Source organism: Aspergillus ibericus (genome assembly GCF_003184845.1).
Source record: "Aspergillus ibericus CBS 121593 unplaced genomic scaffold BO80scaffold_39, whole genome shotgun sequence".
NCBI classification, from domain to species: domain Eukaryota; kingdom Fungi; phylum Ascomycota; class Eurotiomycetes; order Eurotiales; family Aspergillaceae; genus Aspergillus; species Aspergillus ibericus.
Window position 1 is genome coordinate 249462 of NW_020292137.1, and position 19099 is coordinate 268560.

The following is a 19099-nucleotide window of genomic DNA, read 5'->3' on the forward strand; positions in this document are numbered from 1 at the left end:
CTAATAAATTATTACTCTAAAATTATATTTTTTTTAAAAATATAATTATAAGATTTATAATAAAAAAGTACTAATAATTATTTATATCTTGGAGGAATAGTAACTAGAATTAAAAAATTCTAATATATAAATTATTTTAGGATTCTAATTAATTATTAGGTTTTAAAATATTTTATAATTACTAAGAGATTAAACACCTATTAAATATAATAAATTAGTTTTTTTTTTAACATTACTTCTTAATCTAATTCTATTGTAAAAAATATAATACTTTAGCAGATACGCTAATCTATACAAATAATAATAAATAAATCTTAATATAATATTATAAGTAAATCTTATTACTAAAATATTTAAAAAATAAAATATATTTTTTTTTAATAATTTTTATTTTTATAAAAAGATACAAATTATATATTATTTTTTTATAGTTAATTAAGACTATATCTTTCTAAAGCTTTACTAAAAATAAATCTATTATATTATAAGAGAATATATTCTAAAAAAATAGATTTATACTTTTTAATAATCTATTAGTAATATTAGATAATAGAGACTTATATATCTAATTACTACATAAAATTTATCATTAACTATTATTTCTTTATCTAGGCCGACTAAAGATGCTGCATTTTATAAAATATTAATATTATTAGAATGTTTAAAACTAAGATATGTACTATTATCTAAATAATTATTTAATTTATAAATAAAAAACTATAAAATAGATTTTTTTAAAATTTTTATAATTTTTACTAATCCCAGACCATCCAGGATAATATCTATTAATAGATTTTTAAATAGTTTTAAAAGACTATTATAATTTTGTTACTATATTTATTATAATAGATTAACTAAATAAGTAAGTCATCTTAATATTATATATAAAGCCTATATTTTTTAGAATATATATTCTTAATTAGGACCTTTAAAGACAATTATATTAAATTAAAAAAAATTTATATTAGAACTTTAGAATTAATTATATTATATACTATAAATAAAACTTAAGTTTTTAATAGTATATCACTCCTTAATTAATAAATAAATTGAAATTATTAACTAATATGTAATATAGAGATTTGTTTCATTTATAAATTACTATTAAAATAACTAAAATTTTAATTATTAATTAATTTTATCTTTACAGTCTTGCTCCAGGAATCTATAAAACTTTTATTATTTATAATTAATTAAATAAAAATATAAATTTTATATTTTTTTTATAATTTTTTTAAACTTTTATTATAAATATTATTAATTAATAATAAGCTCGAGCCCTGGCCTGTTATATAAAATAGATATAAAAATTAATAAAAAAATATATAAAATATTTAAAAAATTTAGATTTATGTAAGTAATTAATAGTATTAATTTATAAATTTTAATATTAAAAATAAGATTTATATAAATACTAGAAATTAGTATTAGAATTAATTATTTTAAAGATTATTAAAAACTAGTATAATTTAATAATTATTATTAAAAAGATTAATCATATATTCTAAGTTCTATTATCTAATAGTATAAAAATCTATTTTATTTTTTATTTTAATAAACTCCAATTTCAGATTACTTTAGAACTACTATCTAGATAGATCTTAGACTAGACCTTTTCTAATTAAAATTAATAATTATACTAAATGGAAGGTAGAATAGATCTTAAAAATTATTTATAAATAAGAACTTTATAATACTATATTAAATAAGTAAACTTTAATAAGAATATCTATATAATACCCTACTAATAAATTTAAGAATATATTTTTTATTAATATAACTTTTATATCTATTACCCAAACCGCTCTAAACTATCTAAATAACTCTTTATATGGATTATTATAGTAAAGAATAATAAATTTATTATAAATTATAAAGATAATAATATTGCCCTGATCAAGGATAGTTAAATCTAAATAAAGAAATGATATAATAGTAACTCTGTCTAAAAATATAGAATTATATTTATTTTATTATTATTTATTATTATTCTTTTAAGCAAATATCTATAATATTTTATATTTTTCTTTTTCCCTTCTTATACTTAAAGTTCTAGAGTAGTTAGCACCAATATGACCTTCTGTTATATTAAACGGCCGTCTCAACTAGGACTTCTATAAAATCTTTTTTTATATAACTTATAATATTCTAGCACGTAGGAGTCCAGATAAAAAATATTCTTTTTAAATAAATTATATAAAAAGAGTGGTAAATCTTGACAAATTATAAATAAAATGATAATAAAAATTACTATACTCTAGAAAAACTTACATATTTATTATATATACTGGGGTAGACTATTTAATAATAATCTTAGTTTTTTAGATTTATATGGAATTTATTACTGTCTATAATTAAAGTTAAGTACTTGGTCTTAAGAATAATAAACTTATATTTTAATATTTTAGTAAAGAGTCCAATCTTATTTAATTTTATAAGAACTAACTAGATATACTCTATATACTCTATTTAAATATAATTATAGATTAGAATATTATCCAGGTACATTATATAGAGGATATAAAATAATTCTAAAGTATATTATTAATATAGTATTAAAAGATAGCTAGAATTTTTATTAGCCTAAAGAATATTTATTCCCCTATACTTGATAATTCTAAAATAATGAAATTAGTATACTACTACATGAAGAAATCGCCTAATCTTGATATTATACTTGCTATAGATTATATAAAAAAGATTAAGATTTATATAAATATAGCTTATATAGATTATAAAAATAATAAATTTATTAAAAATTATATTATATTCTATACTGGCAGCCTAATTTTATAAACTTTAAATAAGTAAGATATTATGGTATTTTTATCTACTATTACTAAATACTATATATATAATTCAGCTGTAAAAGAGGCTCTGTATATTAAAAAACTAGTCCTTATATTTAATTTAAAGATATTAGATAATAATAAAATACTTATATTTAATAATATAACTAATTTATTAAGAATATTAAACTACAGTATCTATATAAGGTCTATAAGATAGCTAGATAATTGTTTCCTGTTTATCGCGGATCTCATTAAAAAGAACCTAATTAAGATAATCTATATACCCAGAGTAGTTAATCTTATAGATAGATTTACTAAGCCATTAGATCCAGAGGCATTCATTACTTTTAGGGATCTGCTAAGAATAAAGCAGTATCCTATGATTAAGAGATTAGGAACTACTGTAACGGGTAAGAATGCTTAATATAATAATAATAATTTCTTATTTAAGTGTTTATTTTGGTTTTATGTTTAACCTGATATAGACCCTTCCTTGCCTAAGGGGCTGTGTTGAGGTACCTAATTGGCTTGTAGGTGAGGATCACGTGTTCTAATCATGTTAGCCACCACCAAGGCATTCTTCTTCTTCTTTCTGGCCGTAGCCTAGATAGCGAATACAACCAACATCTTCAACTCCCTGAGCTATAGCTCACAACATATATTAAATAAATACGTGCTAAGATATTATATAAAATATAGATCTTAATTAAATAAATAAATATATTATTATACTAGTAGCAATACAAGCTAGTAAATTAAATAATATATTTAATAAGAATTATTTAAGGATTATAAGTCTTCAGCTAAAATAAGCTAAATATAATTAAAAAATAAACTAATTAAATTAATTAAAAAATTTTTTTTTATATAGTTATAAATCTTTATAATTACATAAATATAATAGATAATTATTTTTACCTCACTCTCTCAGCTGTTAAATCCTATTATAAACTTTAAATATAAAAATAAATAAATATAAATTTCTATTTAATTCTTATTTATAATACGTAATATTGAACAGTCAGTCTTAAATATTATATATATAATAATCGTTTAATTATCAAGGTTTAATATAATAAATATAATTATTAAATTAGTTTTCTAGAGCTCTTCTTTAATAAAATATTTTTTAATAATAATATTAGAGAGAGTGTAAATATACAGAATAATATTTTTCTAATAACAATTTAAATTAGGTATAATTCTTTTAATTATTTACTAAAATTAAAAAAGTATAATTATTCTAGTAACTATATTACTCTTAATTATATAAGTAATATAGAAGATCTTAAATCAAATAAATTAAAGATTCTTTTATTAAGGATTCAGCCTGCGCAAGCAGTAATTAGTAATAAATAAATAAAAATATATTATAAGTATAGATAAGATATATAATTAATTTATTAGATTAAAATCTCAGATTTAAAATAATTATAGATTAAATATTAATAAAAATTATAATAAAAATATTCTTTTTCCAAGTGGTTCTAAAGCATAGAGAAAAATGATAAATAAATAATAAATCTATAAAATTATAATCTAGAATAATTAGTTTTTAATTAAAAATCTTTATAGAAGATTTCTACAGGACTTCTCTAGCAATTATAAATATAATATATTAAAAATTAATTAGTCTCTAAAGATAGCTCTAGAAATTAGATTTATATTTTAATTAATAATTATCTCAATTTTATAGAAACTAAGTTAGATTATAATAATCTTTCTATAGAGATATATTATTTAAAAATATAATATTAAATTCTTAACTAATATTGTCCTTAAGAATAGTTATTAGAAAATTAAAAAATAAATAAATTCATAAATAAATTTTTTAAATTTAATAAAATATATAATTAATTTATAATTTTTCTATGAGAAATAATATAATTCCCACCGGACATTACAGGCGTGGTTAAGATTTTTAAAAATATATTTTAGGTATATTTAAAATATCTATAAAATTATTTAAGGTATAACTGATATATTTTATAAAAAAATAAGTTTAAATATAAAAAATCTTAGTTAATTAATTATATAAGCTTTATAAGTAGAGACAATAGTATAATAATTATAATTAATATTTATTTTTACTTTAATCTAGAAGATAAAGTAGTTTAAATCTAAATAATTCCTTTTAAACTTATTAAGATTAGATAATTATTTAGAGAGAAAAATAAAGATATAAAATTTAAGATTAATTAATATAAGTATTTGTATTAAAAAATGCTATAGGTTTTTTAGTTATAAGTTTTAAAATAAAAATAAGAATATTAATTATTAATGTAGTAACTTATATGATTTTAATTTATTTAACTAGAGTTTAATTTTTTTAATAATAATTCTCTTTGTAGCTAGAATACTAATTAATTAATAATTAATTTTTATAATCTACTAGGCCTAATATATAGTTATTATATTTTAAATATTAAGATTTTATTATAAGTAGTTTTATTTGCTAGTAACCCCCATAGTAAAAATAAAGATTTATTTATAATAGTTATACTATGTTTCAAAAATATATTAAATTAATTTATTTAGTTTGTTAGAATTATTTAAAGATTATAAAATAATAATTATTTTATAAGTCTACTATCTTAAAAAAAGCTACATAATATTAAAATATAAGTAAATAAAAATAATATAATAGTACATTCTAGCAGGGAGGCAGGATTTAAATAAAAATAATAATTAGGATTTTAATTAGATACTAAGCTAGCTACTGGTTAAGTTATATATAGATTAATAAACAAAATATAGTTAATGATTACAGACAGGGTTTAGAGGACAGATGGTTTAAAACTTGTCTGGGGTCACGTGCTGGTAGTAAGACTCAGTAGTATTTCTCTCTTTCTAGCTTAGGAGGTTGCACTGTGACATTAGTAGTACAGTTTTAAAACTAATCTATTTATGTAATAGTATAGGTTCAAATTAATCCGTTTAGCTAAACAGTACAGTTTATAAAACTTAATAAAATTATATTGAAAATATTATAATTCCGGAAACTAACCTAACAAAAAACCAAACAAGGCCATCACTAATATAGAAAATATTTATTATTATTATTAATCTATAAGAAAGGATACATACTTTTAGATAATATTATATAAAGAATGATAAAAATCTGTAACTAGATAGTAATTTTATTTTATTATCAATCATTAAATTCTAGGATCTATATATCATTTTATTGATATAAAATTATTAATAATATATAATATGTTATTAATTCTTTTTTACTAGGTAATTCACTAAAGGAACTTCGAATTTAAATAGAAATATATATTATTATTATAACCTCTAAAAATATTCAGTTATCTAAGAAAGAACCTTATAATTTACTATTAAATTTTAATAATCTTAGAATATTTTTTAATGAATATTCTTTAATAATTTTTTTTTAAGTTCTGTGGACTATAGTATGAGTTTTTAATCTAATACAATATTTTTATTTAATTTTATATATTGTTTGAAAGACTGAACTTGAGATCCTATAAAATCATATTATTAAAATTTAAAATTAAATTAAATATAATTTTTTAAAAGCCCAGTAGAGACCTGTATTTTTATATTTAAAAAATAATAATTTATATTTCTATGTAAATTATAAATATTTGAATAACATTTTAATTAAAATTTATTATTTATCATTTTTTAATTTAAAGATTCTTGATAGAGTTTTAAAAATTAAATCTTTTTTAAAAATGAATATTAAAAATACTTACTATTAAATTTATATTGAAGAAAAGAACATTTAGAAAATACTATTTTATATCTAATATAGTTAATTTAAATATATAATTATATTATTTAAATAAACTAATCCACTAATAATGTTTTTAAAATTATATATATAGTAATGTTTCGATTTTTCAAAGTTTTTATATAATATATTTAAATAAATTTTTATCTTTTTACTAGATAAGAAAGCTTATAGAAAACATATTTATTAGATATTAAAAAGACTTTAAAAATTGAATGTTATATAAAATTATTAGAATACTTATTCTATTAATTCTGAACTAAATTTCCAGAATATATTATTAATATTAATAATATATTTATAAATCTTTAATAAGTAAATTATATTATTTTATTATTATTATTTGGGAATTATCATTATTTGGAAATTGTTATAATTTTTAAATTTTTTAAAGGTTCTATATTTTCTACTAATAATTTATCTAGAATTATTTTTATATTATAGTATTTTTTTTTCTACTTTATAGTAGTCAATGGATGCTAGAAAACGTCTATTAAAATTTATATAAATAAATAAATTTTTATTATTTAATTATTATTCTCTAATAAATATTTATTTAAGACGGCCATTCAACACAACAAAATAAGGTCGTATTGGTGCTAACTACCCTAGAACTTTAAGCATAAGGAAGAAAAAAGACAAATAAAAAAATTATAAACACTCACTTAAAGAAAATAATAAAAAAAGTAAATAAAATAAATATAATTATATAATTTTAAATAGAATTATTATTATATCATCCCTTTATTTTAGCCTGACTATTCTTAATTAAAGAAATATTATTATCTTTATAATTTATAGTAAATGTATTATTCTCTATTATAGTAATCTATATAAAGAATTATTTAAGTAGCCTAGAGCGGTTCGGATAGTGAATATAAGAATTATATAAATAAGAAAATATATTCTTAAGATTACTAACAGGATATTATATATAATTATTTTTATTAAAATTCATCTCTTTAGTATCGTACTAAAAAATTCCTATTTATAAAAAAAATATTTTAAGATTTATTATACCACTTATTTAATATAATTATTAATCTTGATTAAGAAAATCTAGTTTAAGATTTATTCAAATAATAGCTTTAAAGTACCGTAAAAGCAGAGTTTATTAAAATAAAAATTAGAATAGATCTTTATACTATTAAGTATTTAAACTTAAAATATATAACTAATTTTTCAATGATAATTATTAGACTATACTAGTTTTTTAGTAAATTTTAGAATAATCGATCCCAGTACTAGTTTTTAGTATTTATATAAATTTTATTTCTAATATTAAAATTTATAAATTAATACTATTAGTTAATTATATGTCTAAATTTATTAGGTAGTATATATATTTTTCTTTATTAGTTTTTATATCTATTTTATATAGCAGGCTAGGACTCAAGCTTAGTATTAAATAATAATATTTATAATAAAAATTTAAGAAGATATTTAATTAAATAAATGTATAACTTATATTTTTATTTAATTATAAAGAATAATAGTCCTATAGATTTCTAGGGTAGGACTATATAAATAAAATTAATTAATAATAAAAAGTCTAATTAGTTATTTTAATAATAATTTATGAAAGAAATAAACTTTTACACTGTATACTGGTTAATAGTTTTGATTTATTAATTTAGAAATAATATATTATTCAAAACTTGAATTTTATTTATAGTATGTAATATAGTTTATCGTAAAATTTTAATATAAATTATTTCTTTTAATTTAACATAATTATATAAAAAAATTTAAATTAAAAGAATATATATTCTAGGAAGAGCCGGGCCATATCTTATCTATATATAATTTTTATATATAATATTAAGAAAATTTACTTATTTAATTAGTCTACTATAATAAATATAATATTAAAATTATAATAGTCCTTTAGGAATATCTAAAAGTCTATTAATAAATATAATTATAAATAATCTAGAATTAATAAAGATTATAAAAATTCTAGAAAAAAGTCTTATCTTATATTTTTCTACTTATAAATTAAATAATTATTTAGATAATAATATATATTTTAAGTCTAAATATTCTAGTAATATTAGTATTTTATAAGATCTAGTATCTTTATTCAACCTAGATAAATAAATAATAATTAATAATAAATTTTATTTAATAATTAAATATATATCTCTATTAACCAGAACAACTAATAAAGCATTAAAAACTATAAATCTATTTTTAAAATATATTCTTTTTTATTATAATAAGTTTATTACTAGTCAGGCTCTAAGAAGATAGAATTCTAATTAATTATTTAAAAATAATTTATAATTTATAAGTGTTTCTCCACAGGAGTAAAAACTATTAAAAATTTAAAAATTATTAAAAAAATATACTGTATTCTCTAAATACTCTAGAGATAATAAAATTTATTTATAATCTTATATTAGAAATTACTTAATACTATTTTTATAAATTAATATATTTATTAAAATATTATATTTCCCAGGATAGAATTAGATTAAAAAATAATATTAAAAAAAATCCAATTTGTTATATTCAATAAATATTTAATTTTTTCATACTTATGAAATACTTTAAAACTTAATCCTTAATTAAAATACTAAAATAATATATATATTAGAGTGTTTTTAGCTTTAGTTACTATTTTTTTAAGATATAAATAATTACTAGTAACTCTTTAAGATAAATATTATAATTATATTTTATAAAAAATATAATTTTAAAATAATGATTTATTAGATATTAGGCCCTATTTACTAGCTATAAACGTCTTTCTATAATGATTTTATTAATAATATTTATTTTAATATAAATAAGAAATATAGGATTATAATAGATAAAAATAATAACTAAAACTAATATTTTCTTAAATATTATAGAAATTTTAGTATAGATATAATCCTAGTAAAAAATAATATTTTTTTACATTAGTTATATTAAAGATTATATTATTTTATTATAAATTTGAGTAAATCTTCAGTAGAAGTTATAAAAATTTAAAAATAATTAAATTTTTTAAATGTTTATCAAAATCTTTTATTTAATAAAAACAATAATTTTTATTAAATTTATTTGGATACTATTAGTGGCAATAATAAATTTAAAAAACTTAATTTTTATAATATAAAACTTATACTTATAAATGGCAGCTTATAAGCCTATAATTTATGATTTTTAAAATATTAAATATATGGAAACTTTAGTTTGTTTATAGACTTTTTTAATAGTATTAAGTAAGGTAATAAAACTCTCTATTTTAAAAAATTTCATATATTATTAGAAGCCAGCTACTCTAATAAAAATCATTTTTTATATAAAAGTTTAAATAGAATAGGCTTTAGTTTAAAGTTTAAATGTTTTTAAAAAAAGATGATATTAATAGTTTTTTCTCTCTAGATTATATTTTATTTATACTAGGACTTTGTATAGACTGATTTAATCAATATAAAAAAAATTAATAATAATTATAAAAATTTTAATTATTTATTTTTTAATAATATCTTATAATCCCTCTAGAATATATCTTGTTAATACTTATAGTTTATTAGGAATTATTATAAGATAATTTCAAGAATATTTATAAGAAATCCAGCTTTTATCTTTTTCTTTAATATTAATTAATTTAATTAGATTAGTCGGCGATTCTAGTAGTCTAATAAAATATTATATTTAAGAAATTATATTTTTCTAAAAATAATACTATATTTTTTTAAATCTAATGTAAGAAAAAAATATTCAGAAATTAGTAGCTATTAATTATAAGATTTAATTAGATTATATATATTAGATTAGTAGTTTATTTTCTATTAAAACTTATAACTAGAATTACTGTTTTTAAAAATAATATTAAAATTATAAAATATCAAAATATTTTAATAATAAATTAAATATTTATTATTGAGCAAGTATTGGCTCTAAAACCAGTAAGTATATAAATAAAAATAATAATAATATCTTTAGAAAATAGAACAATAATTCAAAAATTATTACTATTATTGTTAATAAGTTTTATAGATTTATTATATTTATTTAAGTTTCTAGCTTGTCTAGAATAAAAATCCTTTCTAAATATTATCTTTTATTAATTTAAATTTCTTTATAAAGGTTTCCAAAGTTTTTATCTATATAATTTTCTTTTTAAAATATTCTTTATTCTTATAACTGGGCTTCTTATAATAAAACTATTTTTTTATTAGTATTTTTTTAATCTTCAGGTCTATACTTAGAAATATAAATTAAAGTTTCAAAAGTAATATTCTTAGAGTTTAAAATATTAAAGAAATATAACGATTATAAGGTTCACTATAACTTCTAGTTATAATAATATTATTTCTAGCATAATTCTTTATTAAAGTTATATATAATAGATTCTTTTAGTTTCGAAAGTAATTTACTATATAGGATTTATGGTTTTTTTAATTCCAGCTTCTACCGCGAGATAAATAAAAATAAAAATAAAAATGTAAAACTTAGTTTTAATCTTAATATAAAAATTCTAGCACTAGTACTAAGCATCATAAATCTTATAAAAATTAATAAAGATAGTTTTTAAATATTTTAATATATTATTAATATTATTATAAAGATTAATTATACTTAAAGATAATTTAGATATTAAATATTTTTTTATATTACCCTCGTAATGGCTGGTAATATAAAGTTTATATATTATTAAAATAATAAATAAATTAATATTAGTATTTAATTTTTAATATATAGCTAATATTTAGTTTCTAAAGAAAATATTCTTTCCATTATTAAATAAAAATGGATTAAGGATCTTTATTACTCTCTTAAATTAAAAAGTAATTATATTTTAAGTAGTTAGGGCCTAATATATAACTTATATTATAAAAATATCTTTTTATTAATAACATTATTCTATTCTTAAGTAAAGATAATTATCTTTTAACTCTAGTAATCTTACTTATTAAAAAGATTATTACTTTAATATTTAAATTATTAAAAATCTTTAGGACTTTAAAAAATCTATTTTAGATTTTTTTATATTCGATATTGAATTTAAGCTAATTAGAGTTATTTTCCTAGTCTAGTTTATCAGGTAGTATTATAGAAAGTTATTAGTTATTCTTAGGATTAGGAGTCTAGCTATTTTCTCTAGCTATTCTATTTATTTAGTCAGTTATTTAGAGAGGTCTTTTAACCGTTAAATATTACTAAGAACGTGGGATAGGGACTGTTAATAATTTAGTAAGAGTTAATTATATATACTAGTAAAAAAGAAATAAAAAATTATATTTAAAGTTATAAGACAGCTATTTAATATAATAAAATAAGGTTATATTGGTGCTAACTATCCTAGAACTTTGAATATAAGAAGAAGAAACGGAAAATAAGTATTATGGATGCTCACTTAAAGAAAATAATAGTAAAATAAATAAATCAAACATAGTTATATAGTTTCAAAAAAAGCCGCTGTCACATTATTAATATATTTTAATACTATTAAAAAATTGATATATTTAAGAAACAGATAAGCAAGGTCTTATTTTAATTTAATAATAAGAATATATATTCTATTGAATTATTTTTTGATTATATAAATTTTTTAATATTGAATCTAATTATAATACTGTACATTAAAAACTATTTATTATTATTAATTTTTTTAAATAATAATAATAATATCTTGAAAAAGCTTTCTGAATAATTGAAATTTATTTAATTATTTAAATTTATAGTTTTCTATATAATAAACTAAAGTTATTAAATGATAAGTTTAATAGTTTATAAATTTAATAATTTATAATCTTATCTTTAAATATAGAATAAATAAGCTATATGTAAATAAACCTTTCAAAATATGTATTAAGTTCTAGATAAAAATCTCTTGAAAAAATATTTTTCATTCTACTTTAAAATTATTTTATAGATAATATTATCTTTGGTAATTAAAGATTTAATAAATATTAAATTTTTAGTTTAAATTTAAAAATATGTATGTTTCTTTTTGTTTTTAATACTTGTATCATATTAAGTGCAAGAAAATTCTAATTATTAAATTAACATAGAAATACCTAATTAAACTATTCAAAGAAAACTTATTTTAAAAAGTTTTATTTTTTAATTTATAATATTATAAATATATACTACAGAATTTCTGTACTTAAATTACTATCTTATAGAAAGTAAATACAGATATTTATATGTTTAATTTTCTATAATAATTTTTGAAGTCATTTAAATTATTATTAGGTTTTATATTCTTGTGTTAACTATCTAAGATTTAATATTAAAGAATTTAGTTTAAATTTCACGCTATATAAGACTAAAGTCAGATATAATAATTATATAATACTAAATTTGAATACTAAAATTAAGTTATTATAACAATAACTAAAGAAACTATTTAAAAGAATTTATTTTATAAATATTTTCCTTTTTAGTATATAATAATACACGTATATATTATATATAAATTCAAGTATACTTTAAAAAACTTTAAAATGTAATCTTATACTTATGAATCAGGATCTAGATATTTATTATTAGAAAATGATTATTTTTAAATAATTATTTAACTATAAAGGTTTACTATATTATTTCACTAAATAAATTTATGTTAAATGTTATTTTTACTATTTACTATTTAAGTTCTTATACTAGTAGCTTACCCTTTTATTATATTAATTTGTAATAGGATAATATTTTTATATCAAAATTTATCTAGTCTATTAACAAATATTTAATTTCAGACATATTTTATCTAATTATTTAGAATTATTACTATTCTTTCCATAGTTTTCAAAGAAATTATCTATATATCTTATTACCGGGCTACACCCTATTATTTATTTTAATTAAACTATTAATGTAATAATTATAATTATTAAATATTCTATTAGATGATTTTAATTATTATTAATTTTTCTACAATTAATATAGCTGAACTAATATTGATATTTTACTAAAAGATTAACTTAATTTATAGTTATTTAAATAGTATTATTTTTAAATATCATTTTTTCCATGTATAAATTTTAATCTATTTTAGTTTATTATTATTATATTAAATCTCTTTTTTAATTACATTATACTTATGTGTCAATAGGTGAACTAAAAAAAAATTAAATTTTTAATTTTTATTTTTATTATTTTATCATACATGTTTTCAAATTTATTCTAATTTTTTAAGTACTTAATTTACTTATAACAATATAATTAATATTGTAATAGAGTTTTTTTATTAATTCTATGTAGTTATATTTTATTATTATAAATAGGTTGATCTTCATATTATTAGAAAAGAAATTACCTAGTTAAGTAGTTAGATTATATTAAATTACTAACTAACTAGTAAGCTATAATACATAGATTTCACAATTTAGATAAATGATTTCAATAAGACTTGTCCCCATTTTATAGTATAAAATATAGAGTATTGTAATAATTCAATAATCTAACTACTAGTTAAAATATTTTATACTATTTTAGAATTTTAATATTCTTTTTCATGGAATAAAAACATAATAAATGTTTTAATAAACATATTGTTTTTACTATCAATATATTATATTATAGCCAATCGTTTCTCTATTCCTTTTTTAAGTAAATAATATTATATATCAATATATTTAATATATTAGTAATTACTATAGAATTATAGTTTTTATTAATATTAAAGCTGCTTAAATATTTATACATATATATATTATTAAATTATTATTAGTATACTTTAATTATTTAAAAGATTATTATAGCTAAGTTATGTTTTTAGTTATTTTTAATTTAATAAAATATTAATTCTACCACGCAGAATCATAGAGCTATAATAGATTAGTAATTAAAACTTAAAGGATAGTATTATTTTAAGATTAGAAGTATGTAATAATCAAATATTAATTAATATAACTTTTATGTTATTTTATATTAACAAATTTTTTTAAGTTCAGAATCCTATCCTTTGTAGATAAAAATTAAAATCTTTAATATTTTTGAGATATTTATCTATTTTATTAATAGTATTACTGTAGTAATGTAAAGGATCTATAATATAATATATATTAAAAATCTAATATCTAATTAATATTTAATTTTAAAGAATTCGCTTTTCTATTTATTATCTAATTCAAATACTAATTAATAATTTAAATGTTTAAATATTAAAATAAGATATATATCGGAGCAGCAGAATTCCGTATTAATATATTTAATATTATTTTATTAATTACACTAAATAATAATCTTTTATTAAAAAGGTTTAATACTAAGATACTACATATACGATTTTAAATTAATTATTAATAATTCTTATTCTAAATTCTTTTAATACTTAATATTTTTTCTAAGGAGTCTAATAGTAATAAATTATTAATATTAAAAACTTAATTTCTAAAATTATTATTCTAATATATAAAGATACTAAAATATCTATTAATAATACACTATAAATAATACTTTTTTTAGGTATATAGCAGTATATATATACTAGAATTATAATAATTTATAAAATATTTTATATAATTTATTTATTAAACTTATTAAGGTATACTAGATCTCTCGAATTTATAAATCATTTAATGAAAATCTGTTGATCTACATATAGATATAAAAATATTATTTTGATGTTTATTCATTCTATAAGTTTTTTTTAAATATTATAATAATAGATAATAATTATTTATTTATTACTTTTGAAATTATTACAAAGGTTTCTATATGATTAATTTCATATTATTATAGGAAACCGCGAGTTATTTATTATATCTTATACTTTTTATATTCCTTATTAAAATCTAGTTTTATCTTATATATCTATTCAATAATTAGAGTTGCTTATGTAAAGAATAAATTATCAATAACTAGTAGAATAGTTATTTATTTATTAAAAATAATTACAGTAAGTAAATTAATTATTTAATTATAAATATTTCAAAAGAGAATATTAAAACTCTCTATAATAGTTTAAAATATTTTATTAATAATAAAAGATTATGATTAAACTTTTTCTTCTTTGCTTCCGATAAAAATTCTTTAAATATATTAATAAAAAATTAAATATTATATGATATCTCATTTTCTTATTTATCTTAGAAATAAGTATATTATCTTTAAATATAAATAATGTTATAAAGATATTCCCGTTACCTATAATCAGTATCTAATATTTTATATAATTTATAGATTTTATAGTTAATAAATATATACTTTTATGTATAATTATCAAATTTTTAAAGATATATTTATAAGGTAACCTTCTATCTTATAAAAATAATAATTCTTAAATCAAATAAATTACATTAATAACTATATATTATAATAATGGGTAATATGGGGAGATAATATAAAAAATGAATTTGTATTATAATATATAAAATAAATTTATATTATAATATATCAAATACATATTATATTTTTTAAAGTATTATTACTAGTTTTCTAACTAATACTTTTTACGGATATTTATTATCTAAAAAAGATTTATAAATTAAATAATTATATTACTTTACTATCTAAGTCTTAGAAAGGATTTCCTTTGATATAAATATCGTTTATTATAAATCCATTAGAAGTTTTATGGGAATATAATTTTTTATAATTTCTTTTAGAGCCCAAGGTCCTTAGGATTGTAAATATTAATTATATTCATAATAAAAAGAATCTTTTTATAAAATTATCTTTCTGTAGATTACTTATATAGAAATTTTTATAATAAATCTTAGTACTAAAATTACTATCTATTATTCTCTATTAATATCTAAGTAAGGAAAAAAATAATTATTTTTTCTATAGATTTTATTTTTTTATTAAGATTCTATAGTATTACTTTAAATTATAAATTATTAATTTTTTAGAAGTATTCTCTAAACATTTCTTATAAATATTTTTTAATTTATATTACTTTTATTTACGTATAAGATATTTCCAGATTTGTATAATTATTTATTTTTTATGAAATCTTTATTGTTTTATAAGACTTTTACTTTTTTATAAGACCTTTACTTTGCTAGTCAATTTTAGGAAATGTTTATTTTAAAATATAAAACAAAATTTAATATCAAATTTCTCTAAGACTTCATATGAACTTTTATTCATTTTAAATCTTTTGTTTAGATTTTTTGATTTATATTTTTTTTATTTTATAAAAATAATAATATATAGTACTGATTATTATTACAGGTCTTATTTACTATAGTTATTATTATTTAATAAAATGATTCTCCTATTTTTTCTATGAGTATTATTTTAATATTTTATTTTTATATGGTATTTTTTATTTATAATTAGATTTTTTAATTTACTGTAAGGCTCTTCAACTATCTTACATAATTATAAACCTTTCTTTATTTAGTAGGATGTAACTAACTATCTGTATAAATACTCTTAAAAAGATCTTTGAAAAAGTATTTTAGTCTTAATAATCCGCTTCTAGAATAATATGATATTTAAAAATAAATCAAAATTATAATTATTACTGGAAATGTAAACCATATAAAATAAATAAATAAGTATAAAACATAGTTCAAATCTAAATAATCAGTAAAGACTATCACTTAAATATTTTTTTAATTTCTTATAAAAAAATTATTATTTTGTAAAACCTATTTTTAGGTCTCCAACTATAATAAGTTAAACATTCAATTCGTTTTTAAATATCCGGGAAGATCCTGTAAATATAAATTTTTAATTTAAAAATATTATTAATTTAGTCTTTATTACTACATAAAGTAATAGATAAAAAGTTATTATATCTATTATTATATTATTTTCTATTAAAAAATTAAATATGAAATCCTGGAACCTTTACTAGTTTTTGAATATATTGAATAAAATATATCAAGCTAATTCAATAGTAAACTAAATATTTATTACTAAGTAAATATTTGCTCGGGAGTTAGTAAGTATTTAAATAAAAATAATAGTTAATATTATTTTTAAAAAATAAAGTAATAGTTGTAAACCTATTATTATTATTTTTTAATAAAATTTATAAGTCTATTATATTTACTTGAACTTCTAATTTACTTAAAAGAAAGAATTTTTCTAGATATTATTTTTTATTAACTTAGGTTTTTTATAGGAGTTTCTAGGGTCTTTACCTATATAATCTTTTTTTCAAAATATTCTCTACTTCTATAACTAGATTTTTTATAGTAGAAATATTTTTTTATTTTTTATTAATATTTTTTTAGTCTTTAGTTCTATGCTAGAAACTCAGGTTAAAGATTTAGAAAGAATATTTATAATATTTAAATTAATAATAAGAGAATAAAAAATATAGGCTTTAATATAGACTTTAACTACCATAAAATTATTTTTAATATATTTTTTAATTTATTTTTTAATTATATTTATAGAGTTAGTGTATTATTTTATAAATTTCTTAAAGTTTTAATCATTATAGCTATACGCAGTAAAATCTTAGAATTTAATAAAAAATTCATTATAAAGATTATTTTTTTTATATATTTTTATAAATTCCAGCTTCGACTGCAAGATAATAAAAAATAAAGATAAAAATATAAAACCTATTTCTAGTTTTTATTTATAAGTTTTAGTACTAGTAATAAGTGTTATAAATTGTATTAAGATTAATAAAAATAATCTTTAAATATTTAAATATTTTATTTAAATTAAGAAAGAGATTAGTAGCATTAGAATAAAAATATAAAATACAATATTTTCTAGTAATACTTTAATTTTAGCTAGTAATATATACTTTATATATAATAAAAATATTTTAATCTAAATATATTTATTATTATAAAACTTGTATAGTAAAGTAATCTTATTTTTTAATAAAATACTTAATTTTTTAAATTTAATAATTTTATTAATTTAAAAAATGTTTCTTTTAGTCTCCAAGTTATTAAAAATCTTTAAAAGGATCTTGAAGGTCCGCTTTAAATCATTTCTATATTAATTATTAAATTTAATCTAATTAAATCTATTTTTTTAGTCTAGTTCATCAAGCAGTATTATAGAAAGTTATTAATTATTTTTAAATTTTAGAGTCTAGTTATTTTCTCTAGTTATTTTATTTATTTAGTTAATTAGTTAGGTAGATTTTTTTAGTTATTAAATATTATTAAGAATGTAGGATAGAGATTATTAATAGCTTGATAAGAGCTAGCTGTGTATAATAATAAAAAAGGAATAAAAAATAATACCTAAAATTATAACATAATTATTCAATATAATAAAATATTAAATAAGGTTATATTAGTACTAATTACTCTAGAACTTTAAGTGTAAGAAAAGAAAAAGAAAAAGAAAAAATATTATAAATATTTAAAGAAAATAACAGCAAATAATAGTAAAACAGATAAAATAAATAAATTTATATGTTTTTATACAGAGCTGCCGTCATAAAAATAAATAATAATAAATCTTTATCTAATTTTTATTTATAATATATAATATTAAATAATTAATATTAAATATCGTGTATGTAGCAATTCTCTAGTTATTAAGATTTAATATAATAAATATAATTATTAAATTAACCTTTTAAGGCTTCTCCTCAATGGAAAACTCTTTAATAATAATATTAAAAAAATATAAATATATAGGATAGTACTTTAGTAATAGCTTAAGTTAAATATAA

The 19099-nt window shown here is 15.9% G+C and overlaps 1 protein-coding gene across 1 annotated transcript; it reads left to right on the forward strand.

Moving 5' to 3' along the window:
* Positions 1–6349: 6349 nt before the first annotated feature.
* Positions 6350–6520, forward strand: BO80DRAFT_362514 (uncharacterized protein; the record flags this gene model as incomplete). Its single annotated transcript, XM_025716057.1, has 1 exon — positions 6350–6520. A coding segment is annotated over one exon (171 nt), but the record flags the coding sequence as incomplete, so codon positions are not given.
* Between the last annotated feature and the right edge of the window lie 12579 nt (positions 6521–19099).